Raw genomic sequence first — 22289 nt, forward strand, 5'->3', positions numbered from 1 at the left:
CATTCTCTTTTGGACTGGACGAAATCAAATGTCTACTTTTTATAGATGGTTAGTGAAAAAAGAAAAAAAATGTCTAGAAGTCTGACTTTACCTGAGTCAGGTTCCACTGGTGCCTTCTTTCAGGTTACATCATATTTACAAAATAATGATAATTGCTAGTGTCCTTTTCATCCCAGATTTCTTATAATTTAGCACTGTAGCACTGTCTTCACATTGTTCATCGATTTGCTAGAGCGGGCACCAGTAACGTCTCCATTGTGAGACTTGTTACTGTTTTTGGCATATCGAATACACCATGGAGAGCTTGCCAGGCTCTGCCGTGTGGGCGTGATAATCTCGGTAGCTTGCCGGCCTCTCTGAGAGGGACGGAGGAATCGAACCCAGCTTGGCTGTATGCAAGGCAAATGCCCTATCCACTGTGCTATCGCTTCTTTTATTATAAAATGTGCTGTTAAGAAAGGGAGACTGGTGCAGCAAAAGATGACTTGTCTACAAATTTTTTTTTGTCAATTTTTGAAAAACAGTGTAGAAAAGTGAGGTAGCAAGTCGTATCTTTGTATCTTAGCAGTTTTATACAATGTAAATGCCACTGTCTGGGTCACAAGTGTCACATTCAGAGTTCCTAATTTAAATATTAGGGGATAGGCTCATGATATTATTAATTTGTTTTTATTCTTATTTAAGTGTTTTGTTTGGGGGGTTTATCCAGTGGTGAACAAGAGCTATTTTTGATTCTGTGCTTAAGGATCAACCTTGCAGTGCTCAGTGGACCATATGCGCTGCTCGGAATTTAAGCCAGTGTCACAGTAGCCAATAACAAGCAAGGGAATGTCTTATCTCATGTACTATCTCTTTGGTTCTTTTATTATTTTTAAATTAGAACATTATTTTGTTGCACTTTTACAATAGAGAACCCTTGACATTTTATCTTTAGGGTTGCTCAGTTATTTTATTCCAGTATTTAAAAGCATTGGTTTGGTAACATTTAGCTTAATTATTAAATTAACTACTGTTTTCTTTTATATCCCAAGTGCACAATTTTTATACCATCTCAATGTACTTATGTGTTACATCCCCACCAGTGTAAAAAGTATGAATATTTTACCTATTCTACCAGAAGAGTAGTATACAGCATAACGAAGAAAGGCAATACCATTATTCCTCCTCTTTAAACCACAATCAATAAAACATATAAAACATGAAATTGACTCCTTTGTTTATGATTACAGGATGCCAGAAGACCCGTGTGTATGTATGTATTTAAATATAGAAAGACTAGATGGATGGAACTGAAGCCGGAAAAAGTGTCAAATACGGGAGTCCCAGTCAGAATTATCCACAGACTATAAATAGGGAAGCCAGATACAGTTTTGATGTGTATTTCATTCTTGTAGGGAATCCCGTGATAGAAGAAGAAACATTTATTGTTCTGGCTGAAATCAGTGGTTAGTCCAGGGAACAGTGCTCAGGACTACTGCCAGTCTTCCCTACTTTTGTGCTAAAGTCTGTTTTAAGCAGTATCCCTGGCCTACCACATAAACATGCAGTCCTGGGGTAGGAAACAATGACAAAGGCTGTGTTCATACAACAAGGCCCAGTTCATGTTCACAAGGATAAGCGGTAGCAAAGTGAATAATTTCTGGCCACCAATTCCTGAGATTCATAATTGTAAATACTAGGACCCCAATTTCCTTCCTATTATCTCTCATCCCCACCGAGGGCTCTGTATAAGAAAAACCAAACCCCAAATAAAGTCACAGTACAACCATACGTCCACCCCATATAAAGAAAGAAAGACCTATTTACTACTAAAGAGGAATATATCAACAAATAATATGGAAAATCATTGTAACATAAAATTGCAAAAAGAAAACCCAACTTGATGTCCCAAAAGACAGATGATTCAAAATAGTATTATGAAGAAGTTCAATAAACTACGAGAAATATAGGCAACTTAATGGATTTAGAAAGTAAATTGAAGAGCGGAAGAAATAGACAAGAAAAGAGAGCAAGTGTGTTGAAAAAAAATGGAGATTCTGATATGAAGTATTCAGTAAATGAAATAGATTGCTAGAGAAAGCAGAGCTAATATAGCTCTGTGGAGGAAAAGAGTAGTGAGAATGAACATAGAAATATAAAAACAATTATAATGGAAGAGCAGAGGGAAAATGTACTCATGACTACTACCAGAATTAATTAATACAGAAGTATAAGGACAAAGAATATCCAAAGGTATTTCTTCAGAATGTAGAGGAGGGGACATAGTTCTAGGTACCAAGATGACTTGCCTATTTTCATAGTTCATGGTCACAGTTTATGTCAAGATGCAAGTTCTTTTATCTATATCTTTTGTTGACATATTGACATAGCTCTTCTTTGCTTAATCTTCTGTAATTAATAAAGGATATTTAGGTAAATTTTCTTATCTGATCCTGAAAAGATTCCTATTGAGCTAAATATTGATTCTCAGAGATAAGGAAAATAAAGGTTGTGAACATTCTTGCATGCCTGAGACCACAACGAAGTAAATTAAAAATATTCAAATTCAAATGTAATGTTTTTTTCTTCACTATATCTCAGTTGCTGTGAATTTTGTTACAAGTAGGGGAGAAATAGAGGTGGTCCCGAGGTGCTCTCTTTAACATGCCAGCCCTGCATGCAAGATTTAGCATGACAGAGTGGTGAACATGGCATCAGGAGAAAATTCTTTCCTTCTGGGTTCCTTAAATCAAAATGTTAAAATTATCTAAGATGGATTTAAAAAAAAACAAATTTAATTATGTTTATGGGCTGGAGCGATAGCACAACGGGTAGGGCGTTTTTGTCTTGCACGCAGCCAACACAGAAAACCCGAGTTTGATTCCTCTGCTCCTCTAGGAGAGCCCCACAAGCTACCAAGAGTATCTCGCCCGCACGGCAAAGCCTGGCAAGCTCCCCGTGCCGTATTCGATATGCCAAACACAGTAACCACAAACTCTCACAATGGAGACGTTACTGGGCCCGCACGAGCAAATCGATGAACAACGGGAGGACAGTGACAGTGACAATTATGTTTATAAAATAGCCCTACCAAAAACTTTCTAGTCTACCCTCAACCAGGCACATGTGGTTTATGTGTAATCCAAAACTAGGTTGAAGGAGTTAGGGACCTGGGACTTCAAGGGGAGGAAGACAAAATTGTCTTCCTCCCCTTGAAGTCCCAGGTCCCTAACTCCTTGAATAATATAGGAAGATGAAAATAATAATATAGGAAGATGAAAAAAGTGAATGTTTGGACCACATGTTTGCCTTGCCATGCTAAGATAAAGGACACAGAAACGACTTTGAGCAAATATATCTTGTTTATTTCTGTGCCTACATCTCCAGTTTACCATACTTTACTCATATTCTTTGTAGTTAACTGCTGGTAGCTTGCCTCCTGAAATAAGCCCTCCAGTTAATTCTTTTAGGCAGTTAAGAGAAAGGCATAGGAAGGCCTTCCTTAATTTGCTGGGTTATTAATTCCTTCTGCTCAGAACCATCCAAATGCCAAAATGACATGTTTGGGAGATAATCTGTTCCTTCTCTAGTCAGGAAAGACAGTCAATCTCAAAATATCTGGTTATTTAGCTCTGCCTGACAATTTCTTTACCATAGACTTTCCAATAACTTCTGAGAAAGTGACTGGGTTCGAAAATTGAGATCAATGGTTAGTAAACCATAACTCCCTGGATCAAATTCAGCTTCTTTCTATAAATTGAAAAAAATATGTAAACACATCAACACCCATTTATTCATGTAATTCCTTTTTCTATGCTGTAACAGCAGAGTTGAATACTTATGACAGAGACCAGAGACCAGGTGCCCTGCAAAACCCTTTGTTGAAATTACTCCTATTTTAGAGTCTCCCTTCATATATAGATATGTATTCTTAAAATTTTACTTCCCCTTAGTTTATTTGCCTATGAGGAATAAACATTTTTCACAAAAGATTTTTTTAAAGTACATCTTTTGCTAATGGGTCTCATTTGTTTTAGCCTATAATGAGTTGGCTGTCATTGCCAGGGTCTCTTGAGAAGCCTTTTCTCATTCCAGGAATTTAAAAAAAAGTGTTTTCTAGGTCTGTATCACATTTCCACAAAAATAGGTTCAATTAAAGCACCTTTTCCCTTTAATTTTTCCCATTCTGTATTGTCATTCAGCTTTGAGTTGAGCCAACAAGATGGGTTAAGAGTTGCCCCCTGGAGACCTTCTGCAAATGCTATTCCATGAAGTAGTGGTTTCCCAATGTGTCTCTTACAAAACTAAACAATACAAATAATGCTTCTATTGTACCTTTCCTGTGGTAGGTCTCAAGGGGTAGAGACTATCATCACATAACACAACAAAGCTGCTATAGAAATGGACAGGCAGAGGAGATAGTCTGAAGGCTTCGGAAGCTCCACAGAAACTTCCTCTGAACTGACAGCTAAAAGCTGCAAGATTTTCCCTTGGTTATTTATTTTATGAGATATAAAGATTTCTTATTCCAATGGGTAGTTATATGACATTTTTATTATTATCTACATGTAAATTGTCAAGAGGATTACAAGAAATAATTTTTTAATTCTTCAAATATTGCAACTTGACATTATTTTTTAAACTGAGGTTCTTATATAATTGCCACTGATAACATTTGGTTATTTTCTTCCATTGTCTGGAGAAATTTTTTTCAAAAATATAACATGGATAAAATGCATATTAGTTAAATAATTGTGGTGTTATCGTCATTAAAATTTATTATGATGCTGGTTCCCAAATTGCTTAGATTATCTCATTTTAAATAGGTCGTTTCTCAATTTTTATTTAGGAATAAAATTATATTTACTTAATCAAATCACACCTTATCCTCCCTATGTTTATTAAATTCAGTGTTTCAACACTGAGATCACATATGCCTCATACTTTGATTCTTAGTATTCCTCCCAGAATTTGGAAGACATCATTTTGGGCAGTATATCACAACTTTTCCTGACCATGGCCCTTTTCCTCTCTTATTTCCTTCCTGTGACTCTCTGTTTTACTAGTTGTATCTCTAGTCTCATGTTGTAGCAACTTCAATTATATAATTTCCACCTGTACCCCCTTGAAATATCCTGAAAGTCCAGAGGGGGTCATTTGGCTTCTGGCTGAGAAACACTTATCTAGAGAAAAGCCAGCCTGCAAGAAATTCTTTCTATAGGAGTTATTGCAAAACCATGCAGAAAAAAATTTTAATTTATTAATATTTCTTCATTCAACCTCTTGGCTATTAGTGTTGTCATAACACATTCTGTGGCTTAGAAAACACAAAGTACCTAGCTAACTCAGCTTTTTATGAGTCAAGGTAATATTCACATTAGGCCTGGAAAATAGCTAAGTATTGATTGTTAGATCCAAAAAATGAACAAAATGTTCTCAGGAGGACCTTTCAGCATTGTAGAAGTTTGCGACCATTTCTTTGCATCTGGTACAGATGATAAAGGAGAATGATTTCTATTGGAAAAAAGATCTAGGCTTGGCAAGAATTTTCAGAAGCAATTATAATATTAAGTGGAAAAAAATTCTTATGTTTGTAATGGGTTCCATCCAGGGGGCAACCAGAAGGAAATTTCCCCTTAAACACAAAGTCCTACAACGGAATGTTCAATCCATGTCTGATCTCTGTCCTGTTGATCCCCAGGCCAATCAATCACAGGGAAACAAAGCTTTCAGACAGCAGTTCCTTGGTTTGTTGCCCTCTCAAATATATTCTTTGGTTGACTGACATCACACCAGACAGAGAAAATCCCACACTTGAGTGGTGCTCTCTCTGTCAGGGATTCAGAAAAGGAAAGTATGCTCGGACAGATGTCTGATAACCATTGCAGAGGAAGAAGTCTCTTAGGAATTGTTAGATAAGCTTCTTGTTTCAGAAAACTTTATTATGCATTTATTCTACAGCCCCAGGATGGGAGGTGCTACCCAAAGAATGCAATCAGACCTCATGACTTGTATAGTCTGAGAAATTCATGTAACTTTCGCAGGCTGAGCAGAAGATATTAAGACTTGCTGTATAGAGCTCTTCTAACATTAAAACAACAATTTAAAGTCCTTTGGATAATTTTACATAAATCTAATGCATGAGTTCTTTTTTTATTGAGAAGTAATATCAGAAATTAAACCTTATAAGTATCCAAAAGCAATTACAAAATAAGGACATTATAGTGGTAATATTGTAAATGGGAACCCACTTAAATGTCAAAGCACTTGCCATAAAAGTGGCAATAATGATGCTAAACACAATACATGGAATTTTCAAATATTAATTCCCCCATTATACATGATGAGGTTCAAACAGCCATCACCAAACTGTTTGTGGGAAAAATAATATCATCACCATAATCTGCTGGTGAAACACAAATGGTTCTGTCATTCTCTCCTATGGGAACTTACTAATGAATTAGAAATCAGACTCAAATTCCTAAAGGAAAAATGATGGGACATTACAGGATTCTGAACTGAGAATAATTGTAAACTTGCATGTTAATAAACTTGACTTTCAAAGATACCAGGCAGCAAAAACGGCAATGAACAAAATAATTTTTTTCAGACTATTACTATCTGCTGTCATAAAATGATTTCTGCTTCGAAACATGAATTGTTATTATTTGGTATTTATTTCTAGTTTACTTGCTGATCCAATGCAATCTAATTTGTTGAGAACAAGCTCTACGACTATCCCTCCTTTCCTTCTGAAATGGTACAGGAATGGGTTTGAATGGTCCCTACCTCAATTATATCCAACCAGTAATTTTCTCAGAGGTATTTAACTGACTTCCCTAACATAAGGCATCACAGGCCATTCACGTCACAGTTTTACAGATTCTCCAATGTAAGCTAAGCAGCCTTTGACTACAGATCTTTTCTTCATCAATTCGGAGAATTCCTAGGTCTGGTGCTTACATATTATTTAGGAAAATACCTAATACTATATGCTTGCTATTTGTTTAATTTATATAAATCTGATGCCATGTACCAGTTGCATGCTCTATGGTCATCCCGGCATGGCGGCAGTGAGCAGCAGCACCATCTTAGCAGAGTCATATGTCATTGATTCCTACTAGACATGTACTGTATGAAGTGCCAGGTGCCAATCTCCTGAAGTTGAATGTTGTATCTCCTGACAATGAACAAAATATGTTCTCATTGAACATACATGAGTTTGAAATAACTGATCAGGATCCATTTGGAGAAACAGCTAGATAATGCTTCCTATGATGTCTCCTTTGTGCTCCAGCAAAGTCTTGGAAAAATATCATCTGAGAAGCTTTCCTTGATCACATGTAAATGTCTACTATGTTCAAAGTCCAAAATAGCTGGGGTCTTATACACTTCTTTCAGGAGCACTAATTAAGTTCCTTTTGTATTCGGGTTTCACTTAATCACTTAATCACTTAACTTCCCGTTAGTCCTCGATTTGCTCGAGCGGGCGCCAGTAACATCTCGATTTGTCCCTGTCGCGTGCTAGTGTAGCCCAATGGCATCTGTTCGCTCTGGGATCATGAAGAGCCTCAAACCGATCGTTCATGATCTTCACGAAGAAGTCTGACCATCTGGTAGGTGGGCGGCCTCATTCACCTGACCAGATTCGGGCTTTATGCTAAGAAATTATCTGGCATAGTCGTGATTCCATAGCAACTTAAAATGCTGTTCGGGGGGCGGTGGGGGGGGGGTTGAGGATTAAATAGGGATTTTAAAAAACTAGGAAATTTAAGAAAACAAACAGAAAATAGATTTTTACATTGCATTTATCAAATTCTGTTTTATGTAGGAAGAGAGCTATAGAAAAGGACGTGTGAGCTAAGCGCCAAATCTTTGAAGCTAGTTAGTAAACAAGGAGATATTTAATGAGAACTGACTCAGTGCTAGACTTTGGATTGCTACTTTATTTGTGTGTTAAAATATTCCACCAAAGAATTTTTTGAGAAACCCATGCCTTTCACTTTTAAAGTTTATTTTTTTATTTATTTGTCTATTTATTTCATCCCTCTCAGAGAGCCTGTCAAGCTACCATGAGTATCCCACCCTCACACCAGAGCCTGGCAAGCTCCCCGTGGTATATTCAATGTGCCAAAAACAGTAACAAGTCTTACAATGGAGACGTTACTGATGCCTGCTCGAGAAAATCAATGAACAATAGGAGGACAGTGCTACAGTGCTACATTTATTAATATTTTGGGATTGAGGATTCAGCTAGTAATGTTCAGGGTGTACTCTTGGCTCTGTTCTCAGGGAATGCTCTCAGTGATACTTGGGAGCAATATATGGTGCCTGGGATTGAACTAGGTTTGGCTGCATGCAAGGGAACCTCTATACTATCTCGCTAGTCCCTCATATCTCTCTTTATAAATAATGAAAGATAAGACTTTAAGAATTCTACCCACTTTTCAAATCTCATCAAAAAAATCCCCTCTATTTTTGTCTTATTTTGTTTTGTTTTGTTTTATTGAATCACCATGAGAACAGTTACAAAGCATTCGGATTTAAGTCTTGGTCATACAATGATCAAACACCCATCCCTTCACTAGTCCACATGTTCTGCCACCAAGAACACAAGTATACTCGCCATCCCACCCCTCCCCCAGCTTGTGTAGCAGATGATTTTCACTTTACTCTCTCTTTACTTTAATTACATTCAATTTTTCGATAGAAGACCCACCATTATTATTTGGAATTTCCCCCCAAAAATCAGGCCTGCCAAAAAAGCATCATTAGATCATTTGTTTTCTATCTCTGATAATGAAGATCATATGATGTCGTGCAGCCGCTGGGTTTCTGGTATTTTAGTAATTAAGTCCAAAGGGATTTCTGCCAGAAGCTGCTGGGTTCTGAGATTGATTTGTGTGCCTCTGAGATCATGGCCATTCAGAAGCAGAGGAGCAGTTGGTAGGCAGCAACTCAGGGTCTCGTCCAGGAGGGGAGAAAGGCCAGTTCCGCTCGCCCCACATCCCAAGAGGCCCTGTGCACACCATCATTGCAAGCTCATACCTCTGTGTCCAACAGGCTCTGAAAGATGGTGGTCATCATGCTGCTGCTGAGGAGGAAAAGGCGAAATCCCCTCTTTTTTGAGGAGAGATTTTGGGGCTTTATTATATTCAAATGTGTTTGTATGATTATCTTTATTGTAACAGTTCAGTGAACAACACCTAAAATCAAACTTGCCTTTCCGAAAGTTAGGAGTTGCCTTTGCATCTATTCACTTTCTGTACTTTGCATAATACCTTCAAAATATCGGCGCTAAATATGTGGTTGTTGACTGAATGAATGATGATGAATTATTATGTGGGGCATATTCAGGATTAATGTTAAGCTTTATTTGTTGTTTAATTTCAGTATGATGCACTTTCCACCATGTGAAAGAACTTTTCTTTCTTTCTTTCTTTCTTTCTTTCTTTCTTTCTTTCTTTCTTTCTTTCTTTCGTTCTTTTTCTTTCTCTTTCTTTCTTCTTTCCCTTCCTTCCTTCCTTCCTTCCTTCCTTCCTTCCTTCCTTCCTTCCTTCCTTCCTTCCTTCCTTCCTTCTTTCCTTCCTCCCTCCCTCCCTCCCTCCCTCCCTCCCTTCCTTCCTTCCTTCCTTCCTTCCTTCCTTCCTTCCTTCCTTCCTTCCTTCCTTCCTTCTTCTCTTCCTCCCTTCCTCCCTCCCTCCCTCCCTCCCTCCCTCCCTCCCTCCCTCCCTCCCTCCCTCCCTCCCTCCCTCCCTTCCTTCCTTCCTTCCTTCCTTCCTTCCTTCCTTCCTTCCTTCCTTCCTTCCTTCCTTCTCTATTTCTCTCCTTCTCCCTCCTTTCTTTTTTTTCTTTTGTTTACCCCAGCCAGTAATGCTCAGGGATTACTCCTGGCTCTGCACTCAAGAATTAATCCTGTTGGTGTTTAGGCTACCTTATGGAATTTCAGCGACAGGAAGAGTGTATGTTACTTAACTTCTGTTTGCTTTGCTCCTGTTCATATGGCTTTATTATTCAAATGAGGAAAGTAGTTGGTGTGCATTCAGATTAGCTCCTTTAATAATGCTTTTTAAAACTCTATGAATATTAGTGACTCAGAAGTACAATGAAAACGCAATGCACCATTGATTTGCATAAAAAGGAAAAGAAAATTACTAAGTTATCTTACATAGGCAATATGAGGGAGTGTCATAAGTAAGGAATTTCTTTCTTACTCAAAAAAATAAGACTAATGTGTCCACTTATGTTCCCCACAAAAGGCTCCAGTTTTCCCAGATGCTAGTCAGTATAAGCTGAATTTATGTTAAGCAAGTTCAAGTCTGTACACTTTTTCATCCTCCCCCTAGTTCTAAAAACGATTGGATTTTAGGAAAATTCATATTTTTCATAAGGTAAATGACATATACTTTTAGTTCTACTTAAGGTTCAGATAGTCATGTCATTCTGGCCCATTCTCAATTGTCTTAAATTGGATTTAGTTGAAGTGTTTCTTAATTTTCCTCTTATAGTTGTCCTTCATTATCATAGTCTACAAATGGCAACTGACATTCTTACAGAAACCTCCCATTTATGATTAAAGTAAATTTGTACTTTTTACCCAATGTCCTAGCAATCTGACCTGGAGTAAAGGTAAGTAACTAGAAGACAGATTTATTCAGTCTTTTTAAATGTTTGTAAGGTTGTTTTAAATTACAACTATTATTATTGGCCTATTAAAACGTTTGTATTTAAATAAAGATTATTTTTCCTAAGATTAAAAAATATAAAAAGGTATGTATTATATATATATATATATATATATATATATATATATACCCTACTATATACAAAAGTCAACCGTAATTATAAGCTTTAAAAGTCTTGTTCATGAGGAATATTTTATTTGGAGAGCCATATTTGGAGAAACTGAGTGTAAATAATATCTATGGGTTGGAGAGCTAGGATAGCAGGTAAGGTGCTTGTCTTTCATGCAGCTGACCTGGGTTTGACCCTAATCCTTGGTACCACCCGAGGCCCCACCACGAGTGTCCTCTGAGTGCAGACTCAAGAGTAAATCCTGAGCACAGCATAGGTGTGGCTCCTAAACCAACATAATAAAATATATGATGATATAGAATCTAGGTCAGTTATTAGTTTTATTATTTTAGATTTATATATATTTGATTTCATAATTCATGATGTTTATGTTTCTATTTTCTAAATTAATGGATTGAATATGCAATCAGTTTTGCCAATAACTATGTTCCCAATTTTTAATAGAGACCTCAAAAGTAGGAACATATTTAAAATGGAAAATAATATTTCTATTATTTTCTACTTTTTCTACCTTTAATTTTTGGATGTATAATTAAATTATAAAACCAAAGTCATATTGTATTACACTATGATGAAATGTGTGGCAAATTAAATATGGCTGCTTATTTTGTTCTTTTCAAGATGCTGATCCTCTTGAAACTGTTTTTTTCTTAATGACGTTGGTTGGTCAATAAAAATAACATAAACAATGTTTTATAATTTCAGAAATAAGTCAAATTACTTCTAGGCTTTCCTTGAGAAAGTCGCCTCTACATAAGAGATTTCACTTATGTGAGACTTATATAAGTAAGATAAAGTTGACCCAATGGACAGTACACAAGGAGAAAGACATCTACATAATCTCAGCTGTCTCATCAGCCTGTCAGACAGGAGAGTTGGTGAGTAAAAAGTGATCTTTACATTTTGGAGTCCACAGACACAGAGTAGGTAAGGATTTGTCTCCCAACAAGCTGAACCAATCATGAACTATGATAGATACAATTAGCTCTCTAAGCCATCTTCACTATTCCCACCACCTTTAGCTGAGACTACAGACATCAAAGAGCTATGAAGAGGAGTCTACTATGCCCTACTCAAATTCTTATCCACAAAATTATGAGCATAATAAAATACATATAGTTATATCCCACTGAATTTTAGGTTGTTATTGTTTAAAAATAGGTATCTGAAACAAGGGGAAAAATAATTATGTGATGAAAATCCCATGGTCTTGGTCTACAGTGAAAACATTTTAAATTTAAAGAGGCTAGAGAGATAGTTCAACAGGTAGTCCCTTGCACACAGCCCACTGAGATTTCATCCCTGGCATGCTATTTCTTATCCTCAGAACCACTGGGAAAGATTCCTAAGTGCAGAATTAGGAGAAAACCCTGAGCACTGACGGGTGTGGCCCCCAAACAAAACAAATTTAAATTGATTTTTTTTCCTTTGGAGCAATAGCATAGCGGGTAGGCATTTGCCTTGCACGCGGCCAACAGGGCCAACCTGAGTTTGATTCCTCCACCCCTCTTAAAGAGCCCAGCAAGCTACCTAGGGTATCTCGCCCTCTCGGCAAAGCCTGGCCAGCTACCCGTGAAATATTCGATATGCCAAACACAGTAATAAGTCTCACAATATTACTGGGCCTGCTCGAGCAAATCGATGAACAATGGGAGGACAGTGACAGTGACAGTGATTTCTACTTAACAAAGATGAGAGTACTCTATTTGAAAAAAAAATACAAAATCCTACAAAAATAACCCCAAATCCTAACCTGCTGTCAGTTTGCTGACATTTAAATATCTTTCCCTTTCAGTGATGAATAATCTGATCACCACTAGATTTTCTAGATTTTTATTTGTAGAACATGTATTTTCTTGAAATAAAAAAAATAAACTTATAAATGAAGCAATTGATACTATGCTTGGATCTTACTACTTGTACATTTATTTTTACTCATTCGGTAATCTTAAAAGTAGAGGCATTATAACCAAGTTTTTAATTTTCCAGTAACAAATAAGCCACAAAGAAAGAAAGAAGGCAGCAGATATATGTGACACATAAGTCACCCAGAGCCTAGTAAGTATTTGCAAACACTTAAGTACATGTGCCTAGAAGAGTGTGTCTGTTATAACTTTAATAAAAAAATTTTATGCTTCCAATTAAATGCTGGTTCATTTAGAAGGTACTTCTAAGGGAAAAATAATTTTTTGAAACTAACAATCTTTAGTGCATTTTAACTGCATCAACTCTCATCACCTCTTGTAAAATATCACAAAATCTCAAGATTAGAATTAGTTTTACAAAGTAGGAAGATTCTATTTTGTTGTGTTTGCCTACAAAGAAAGGAAAAGTAAATACACATGGTCTTAAACAGAGTTCAGCTGTTGAAAACTCTAAAGAATAAATAAATTACCATATTACCATAAAACCTTTTTTATTTGTTTCCTTAGAAGGCAATACTACCCTCTCCATTTCCTCTCCATCCTTTGATGAGTAACTAATTCCAATTTTATTAGAATTCTCCAGATAAATAATATTTTTAAAAATAGATACTATCACTTCTTTGCATAAGTCTTATATATTAATTTGGAATTTTTGTTAAATATTTATCTAACATTCTCTTGAGATTTGTGGCATAATTGACAAGGATAAGAAGTTTCTTAATCAGACTAAGATACCTTTATATGCTTTTTACCCTCTCTCAAATATGAGAGGGAAAGAAAAAAATAACTGTTACACTAAAAATTGTATAATATTCTAGATTCCCAAGCACTTTTCATGGCTTATTCATTAACCTTTTCTTAAGTGAGTCATTATCTCTTTGTCTATCTATCCATCCGTTCAATAATCTCTATAGTCATTTATCAAGGAATTAATAAACTAGACATTTTATTTATTATGATAACTAAATACTAAGAAACACTAAATACATAGAAATACTAAGGCATAGAGATACTATAGAGAGACAAAAGCATAGTCCTCTCAGGGGCAAAAATGAGGATCATTGAGGTTGCTTATAATAACTAATCTCTTTGAATTAATTTATCAACTTTTTCTGAAGCTATTATTCCTATCTGTGACCCATAAAATATCTAACTTGTTAGCAAGGTTATCTTTCTTAGCAGTTACTGAGTTTCCATAGTGATTTAAGTAAAATATATATTTACCTGTAAGTTTCTGGATCATTGCTTGGGCAGACAAAAATAGTTTTTCTTTTAAAAAATACCATGAAATAATATAACATTATCAATTATGAACTCTATTCCAAAAGTGTACAAATTTTAATTTAAATGTACCCAATTATTAACAATATCATGTGCTTAAGACAAGTAAAATTTGAAAATCTGTATATGTTGGCATATGCCTTTAAAATGCATTTCATGTTGCATTATGGAAAGATTTGCATAGCTTAATATAACCACAAAGAGGATATCATTTAAGAAACCACTGAACCCTTGAGCCTATGGAGATTTTCTTATTACAAATAAAAAGCTAAAACTGTTGCTCACCCTGCTCCCAGAATAGAACCAAAGGGGACTCCGGATGGAACTGAAAAGGCATAGAAATGCAAAATGAATGAAAAGAAATCCTTTCAATTTTTTACAGACATAGCCTATAATCAACCCATAGATTTCACTGCTATGTGAAAGAAAATAACTGAAACAAATAACACTGTAGAGCTTCAGAAATATAAATTTATATTAATAAGAACATTCTCCAGGTCCTCTAGTGGGATAAAGAGTATTGTAAGAAAATCGGCAACAAAGATGCTTCTGCTTCTGGACATGATATTGTACTCTACCGGCACCAGGGAGCAAAGCTCTCTCTCTTTTTAAATTTATTATTTTTTAATCAAATCACTCGCTATTGTGAACTGTGCTGCAATAAACATAGAAGTTCTGTGATTTTTGGGGGGCCCCTGGGGTATATTCCCAGAAGTGGTATTGCGAGTCATATGGAACTCAATTTTTAGGTTTTTGAGAAATGCCCATATAACTTTCCACAAAGCCTGACCAGTAAGCCTTCCCACCAAAATTGAATGAGAGTCCCTTATCTGTGTAAGCACTGGTTATTATTATTCTTTTTGACCAGTCTCTGTGGTGTGAGATAAGATCTCATGGTTGTTTTGATTCACATTTCCCTAATGATTAGCAATGTAGAGCATTTCTTACCTCAGCTGTAGAACTCACAAGTATTCTTGTTTCTTAAACCTTGTCCCACACAGATAGCCTATTGATTATATTGAGGGAAAATTGAACCAGAATTTCTACTGATGACTGTCTAATTTAAAAGTTGTATTTTAAAAAGGTCCATTAAAGAATCTTGATGTGTGCCAGACTCTGTGGTGTAAGGTGATATCATGTTGTTGTTTTGATTTGCATCTCTCTGATAATTAGTGATGTAGAGCATTTATTCATGGGTCTTTTGGTCATTTGTCATTTGGTCATTTAGAGAAGTTCCTGTTCATTTCTTCTCCCCATCTTTTGAATGGGTTGAAGGTCTTTTTTTTCTTGTACAGTTTTACCAGTGCTTTATATCAATCACTTGTACAGTTCTTCCAGTGCTTGGATATCAACCACTTATCTTATGAGTATTCGGTAAAGAAATTTTCCCGTTTCGTGGTCTGTCTCTATATTTTGGTTGTTATTCCTTTTGAGGTGAAGAAGCACCTTAGCTTAATGTTTAATTTTGTTTAATTTTGCTTCCATTTGTTTAATTTTGCTTCCACTTACTTGGTCAGTGATGTTTCATCTTTAAAGATGCCGTTAGCTTCAATATCATGGAGGGTTCTGTTTAAGTTTTCCTTCATGTACCTTATGGATTCAGGTCTGATATTGAGGTCTTTAACCCATTTTTATCTGACTTTTGTTCATAAAAACGAATAAGAACAGTCATGGATGTGGGGATGATGTGTCATAGATGTGGGGAGAAAGGGACTCTCATTCATTGTTGGTGGGAATGCCAACTGGTTCAGCCTTCTTGGAAAATTATATGGCATTTCTCAAAAAATTGAACTTTCATATGACTTGCAATACCACTTCTGAGAATATACCCCAGCTCCCCCCACAAAAAAATAAACCAGCAGAAACAACATCTGCACTTCTATGTTTATTGTAGCATGGTTTGCAGTAGCCAGTCATTCAATTACAAATAATAAAATATTTTTAAAAAGAGAGAGAACTTTACTATCTGGTGTCAGATGCATATAACATCATATTCAGATGCATAAGCATCTGTTGCCAATTTCTTTACAACTTTCAGGGGTGCAAATACACACAGCAGAAATAACATTTGCACTTGTATGTTCATTGCAGTACTGTTCACAATAGTCAGAATCTGGAAACAACCCGAGTGTCCAAGAACAGACTACTGATTAAAGAAACTATGGTACATCTACACAGTGAAATACTATACAGCTCTTAGAAAAAAATGAAGTCATAAAATTCACTTATAAATGAATGGACATGGAGAGTAACATATGCTGAGTGAAATAAGTCAGAAGAAAAAGGACAAAACAGAATGACTGCACTGATTTGTGGGATATAAGAAAAAAAGAAACCAACGTAGTATGAGACTAAATCCTGAGGTTAGTAGAAACAAGGGATAGGATGCATGGTCCATAGTTGGAAGCCTGCCCCAGGGATTGGGGGATAGAGCAGTTCAGATAGACAAGGACCAATACGACAATGATGGTTGTAAAGGATCGCTCTGGGTGGGAGATGTGTGCTAAAAGTGGGTAAAGGAGCCAATATGATGGCCTCTCAGTATCTGTGTTGCGAACCATAATGCCCAAAAGGAGAGAGAGATAAAATATTGGCCATAGAGTCAGGCTGGGGTGGGGACGGATGATGGCAGGAGGGACACAGGGTTATTGGTAGTGGGAAATGTACATTGGTGGAGGGATGGGTGTTGGAACATTGTATAACTGAAATCTGATCACAAAAGCTTTGTAACTGTATGTCACAGTGATTTAATAAAAATAATTAAAAAAATCTGAAAATCATTTTTTAAAAAAAGGTTCTTTTATTAGTTAACTGTCAGGGTTCCTTATAAACAACAGAGCAGGAGTTATTAGTGATAGTATGAAATGTCTCCTGGGATGGGGTTTTGGTTTATTTTCTTCACCTAGATTTTGACTGATAACCACTGATATTCATAGTTAGCTCTTTTCTTGCCAATTAATTTGAGCTTTCTTACTGTTATTACACATGTTTCTGAGGTTCCCTCAGGAAATCTCCATTACTGGCCTTTGTATAGGCCAAAGAAACTGTTTACTTGAGAGGACAGAAATATTTGTCCAGAAACAGTGGTAACAGTAAGAATTACAACTGTTAAAAATATTGGGCACGGATGATTTTATGTTAATTGATAAAATAGTGGACTGTTACTTTCTAATATCATGACACCTTTTGTAAATGATATTGTGTTTGACTATACCTTAATGTTCACATAAGAAGCAAGAAATGTGAAGTTGCATTGCCTTTGTGTTCCTAGAATGAGCAGACTCCATTGGGCTACACTAGAATGTGACAGGGACGAATGAAGACGTTACTGGCACCTGCTCGAGCAAATCGATGAGTGACGGGATGTCAAGTAATGAAGTGATCATCTACCAAATACTTCACTAGTGACACTTATGTTTGTATCTTTCTTATTTCTGCTCTCATTTCTTCCTGTATTTTATTGGTTGTCCATTCCACTGTTTCTTTTATATCCTCCTCTAATTTACTGGATGCCAGTTCCACTGTTTTTGTTTGCTTATTTGTTTGTTTGTTTTTTGAGCTCATTGAACATCCTCAACATTTTATCTATGAATTCTTTATTGGAGAGATTGTACTTGTAGGCTTCTGGGAGCTTTTCTTCACCCACTTCTCATGGTGGGGATCTGCAGTTTCTTCATGTTGCTGTGGTAGTATGGAGGTGGATACCTACAGTTCACTCTCAGTGCTCCCCTTTGTCTTTGAGGAAAGATTGTGCATGCTCTTGGCTGATGGTGGTCTTCTTTTTCCCCTTTAACAATACTAACTTCCTCCTTGGTCATCCTGTGTAACTTCTGTGAGGCATCTAGTGCAGCTTCAGTGGTGTGTTCTTTTACAGTAGGCATGTTCATTATCTTGTGTTCTCTGTTATTTTGGTGAATTTTGGGAGTCTTATTGGCTCATAGATTATTGACCTAATGTGTCTGATCGGTGGTCCATGTCAGAATTATGTAATGGAGATTGATTCCCAGTCCAAAGTTCTGGGAAAGGGAAAAATAAATGTGGTGTGAATGGCCTCTGCCCCGGAGGTCACAACATCTGCCGCTGCTGTACCTGTGGGGGAGTTGGCCATGTTGGTGCCTGTGCAGGATTAGAGTCCCTCTTCTGGCTCAGTCCTAAAACTTGCAAAGGTCCACTCTGTTTTAGATGGTCAGTGAGCACCTTAGTAGAGAAGGGTCTGATTGCTGGGCCAAAAATTCTTTTCTGACTTTTAAAATAAACCACACTGTTTTTCATAAAGACTTAATCATGCAACATTCCCACCAGTAGTGAACAAGGCTCCTTTGGTTTTTTACCACATCCAAGCCTACACTGACTTTTCCAGTTTTGTTTTATCACTTTTTGGGTCACACCTGGCGATGCACAAGGGATACTCCAGGCTCTGTACTCAGGAATTATTCCTGGCAGTGCTCAGCGGATGCTGGGAATCAAACCCTGGTTGGCCGTGTGCAAGGCAAACGCGCTACCCTCTGTCCTGTCACTCCAGCCCCTGGTTGTTTCCAGTTTTAATGATATATGTATTTTTTACCAGTGTGAGATGATATCTCATTGTTTTGATAAGAATTTTCTCCATAACAAATTGCAATCAACACTTCATATGCCTATTAACCACCTATATATTCTATTCAGGGACATGTTTATCTACTCTCCTTATTTTTTGATATAGCTGTTGTCTTTTTGTTATTGTTGAACTTTAACAGTACTTTATATATCTTAGATATTAGCTCTTTAACTGATGTACAGTATGAAAATTTCTCTCAAATTCATTAGGTTGACTCAATTTTAATGCAAGCTTCTTTTTCTACACAAAATCCTCTTATTTTGATTTTAATATTTGTCTGTTTTTGTCTTTTACACTGGAATGAAATAACATAGACCTCTGAAGTCTATAAATACTGCAGAGTTCTGCTCATATTTCCCTCAATGTACTTTACAAATTCTGGGTTATTCATGAGGTTTTTATTTATTTTATTTAACTTCTGTGTATGTTGTGAGAAATAAGCCAGTGTTGTTTTGTTTGCATGTGACTATTCAGTTTCTTGAGGTCTTCCTTGCCCAACTTTGATTTGTATATTCTTAATAATATGTAACAATGAGCATATTATTTTCGTGTCTACTGGTCATCCGTATGTCCTCTTCATGGAAGATTATAGGTTAAACCTGGTGGGTCCACATTAAGTGAGTGAGTTTCTTTTGAAGCTAAGCTGACTGAGCTACATGCCTGTCAAATTTTTTTGCAGCTGGAACCTGAAATCTGGGGCTCAGAAATGTGCATCTGTCAGGGTGGAGTCAGGGCTCTGGCCCCTTCCGTATGTAACTAAGACAATAATTTTGCTGTGAACTCACTTTGGCTGTTCACAGCTCAGGCTAGATGTTATAGCATATTTTGATAGGTTTAACAAGACCTAAGACATTACAATTCCTGATTCCAGCGCAATACTGTATTTGTTAGAATCCTAGACCTCAGCATGAACAAAGTGTATAGTTAGAGCCAGTTTAACACTAGGTGGTGAACTTGTTTGGGCAGAGTCAATAAAGCAACCCTCATGGACATGGCTGTCCTTAGTAATGGCTGCTGTATGCAACTCCACCATTCTTCATTCTTCAGAGTTGAGTTCGCTAAGACGATAACTGTTTTCACCTGTGAATTTTTTTAGTGATACCCCTTGTGGAGTGTCTATACCATTCAGTTTTTCTGAGTTCTTTGTGTTGATGCCATATGAACATGCACAGAACTATTCTTTTTGGACATTTGTCCCCAAAATTTAAGAAGTTGAATTTATGGCAGAAGATGAATCAAACATTAAATAAAAACCAGTAGGTTGGTGGGAGTTGTGTAGAAAGGTGTTAGTGTCCTCTGATGCCTCAGTCACCTCAAGTCATTTAATGTTAAATCTCTTATGAATATGAAGACAATCATACAGGGACTGTTGAGCTCACAATAGCTGCAACTGTGCAGGAAATGCAATTTTTGAATGACAAAGCCACAAAGCCTGAAACATAGGACATCCACAAGTACATTTGTAAAATTAAACAGGTGAATGGAAAGAAGTAAATAAATAATGTTTGTCAGCTTTTGTTTCTCAGAGGGTTGATCAAATCAGAGAAGATGGGCAAAAATTTCTTGTAATATATGAAGTCTGACACTGACAGCTATCATTCACAACATTAGGCGGATTGTTAGGGAAAAAATGGGCCCACAAAGCTTAAAACACACTGAACAAAATTAAAAGTAAATGTGCAAATAGAATTCTTTTTGTCAAATCATAAATCTAGGTGCAATATATACACATGATTATGTACCCTCCTTTGATGGAAAAACCATTAACCAGTAAGTTTCTAGTGTGGAATCAATGTTTTATTTTCTACTGTTTTTTTCTACCTTTTCCTCTCTCATATTCTAGAAGTGTTACAGAAAGATTATTGATATAATTACAGTAGGTTTTAAGTCAAAAGCAAACAGAAAAATCTGTGTTTCTTTGGAAGTTTTCATTAGCATAAAGTTAAACAATGATTTATTTTGCTTTAATATGTAGAAGTTGAGACAAATGTTTGAAGTAAAAAAATAAAACAGCTTTCTAACTGGTGTCTCCATGTACTATTCATTTCTGTTATGAGTAAAGTTCTGTCAAATACTATGGATTAAATTAAAAATGTCTTTAAGTACCTGCCCTCAAAGAGAATTCTATTTTGATGGGCAATATTACAGCAACCAAAAATAAGTTATATAGAACATGCATCACTTGATCACTTGATATCCCGTTACTCATTGATTTGCTCTAGCAGGCACCAGTAACGTCTCCATTCATCCCGGTTGCATGCTAGCGTGGCCCAATGGTATCTGCTCATTATAGGAACATGAAGAGCCTCAAGCCGATCATTCAGGGCCTTGACGAAGAAGTCTGACCATCTCGTAGGTGGGCGTCCATGCGATCTTTTGACATCCCATGGAATCCAGTCTGTAATGGCTCTAGTCCAGCAGTCGTCTCTAAAATCTCATTATGTGTCCAGTCATTCTGATTTTCGATGCCTTGGCAAATGAGACAGCGTTCCTGATTCTTGAGCATTGATGGAGGTCAGGACTCCGGATTCTATCTCTTATTTGAGTGAAGCGTGATACTCCAAGCATAGCTCTTTCGATTGCTCTTTGAGAGACCCGAATAGCGTTCTCATCCTGTTTTTGTAGGGCCCAGGTCCCTGAGGCATATGTTAATGCAGGAAGAACAGTGGAGTTGAAGAGATGTGCTCAGAGCTGGAGTTTCTTCGTCCTCTTAGTTATTTCTTTGACACTCTTGAAGGTGTTCCAAGCTGCTCTCTTCCTCCTGCGCAACTCAGGTGCCAGGTCATTCGTCATTTGACTTCTCGACATAGGTATATATAACTGTTGCATTCAGAGATGGTAGTTCCATTGAGAGTGAATGGTAGGTCAGGAACAAGACTGTTTCACATGAACATTGTCTTTGTGAGATCTAGTTGTAATCTGACTTTTCCCCACTCACGGTTGGTTGAAGTTGGTCAGCATTTGTGCCGCTTGACTGATGTTTGGTGTTATTAGAACGATATTATCAGCAAAGCAGAGGTGTTATAGTTGCCGACCATCTATCTTCACTCCCATTCCTTCCCATTATAGTCATTGCATGACGTTTTCGAGGGTGGCACTGAAGAGTTTTGGTGAAATAGCATCACCCTGCCGAACCCCTCTTTTGACATGGATGATAACTTCTTTGTAGAATGGTGAGATCCTGGTAGTGAATCCATAATACAGCTCATGAAGGATCCTGATGTATTGAGTTTGAACAACCTGATTGGCTAGGGCTTCGATGACCACTTCCATCTCAACAGAACCAAAGGCCTTCTTTAAATCAATGAACGTTAGACAGAGCAGCATCTTGAACTCCCGAGAAACCTCAATGAGCTTGGTTATCGTGTGGATATGGTCGATGGTGCTGAATCCTTTGCGGAACCCGGCTTGCTCGCATGGTTGTCTTTCATCTAGTGTTCTGCCAATCCTATTCAGGATGACTTGAGTGAATAGCTTGTAGATGACAGACAATAGGCAGATTGGGTGATGGTTCCAATATTGTGGATGTCTCCCTTCTTGTATAGTAGTACGGTCCTGCTTGTTTTCCACTGGGACGGAACCTTGCATTCAGACAGGTAACGTGTGATGAGCCAAGCCAGTGTATTGATGAGTACTGAGGGCAGGTTCTTCAGGTGTTCATGTCTGACCTTGTCTGGGCCGTGCTCTTTGTT

At 37.0% G+C, this 22289-nt stretch overlaps 1 protein-coding gene across 1 annotated transcript in view; it reads left to right on the plus strand.

Moving 5' to 3' along the window:
- Nucleotides 1-1279: 1279 nt before the first annotated feature.
- LOC130037265 (calcium-transporting ATPase type 2C member 1-like) overlaps nt 1280-22289 on the plus strand; it is a 55816-nt gene continuing 34806 nt past the window's right edge. Inside the window, 1 exon segment of the mRNA XM_056128975.1 lies at nt 1280-1445. Coding sequence (XP_055984950.1) covers nt 1280-1445 — 166 coding nt within the window.

Source organism: Sorex fumeus, unplaced genomic scaffold (assembly GCF_029834395.1).
Source record: "Sorex fumeus unplaced genomic scaffold, SorFum_2.1 ptg000006l, whole genome shotgun sequence".
Taxonomy (NCBI): domain Eukaryota; kingdom Metazoa; phylum Chordata; class Mammalia; order Eulipotyphla; family Soricidae; genus Sorex; species Sorex fumeus.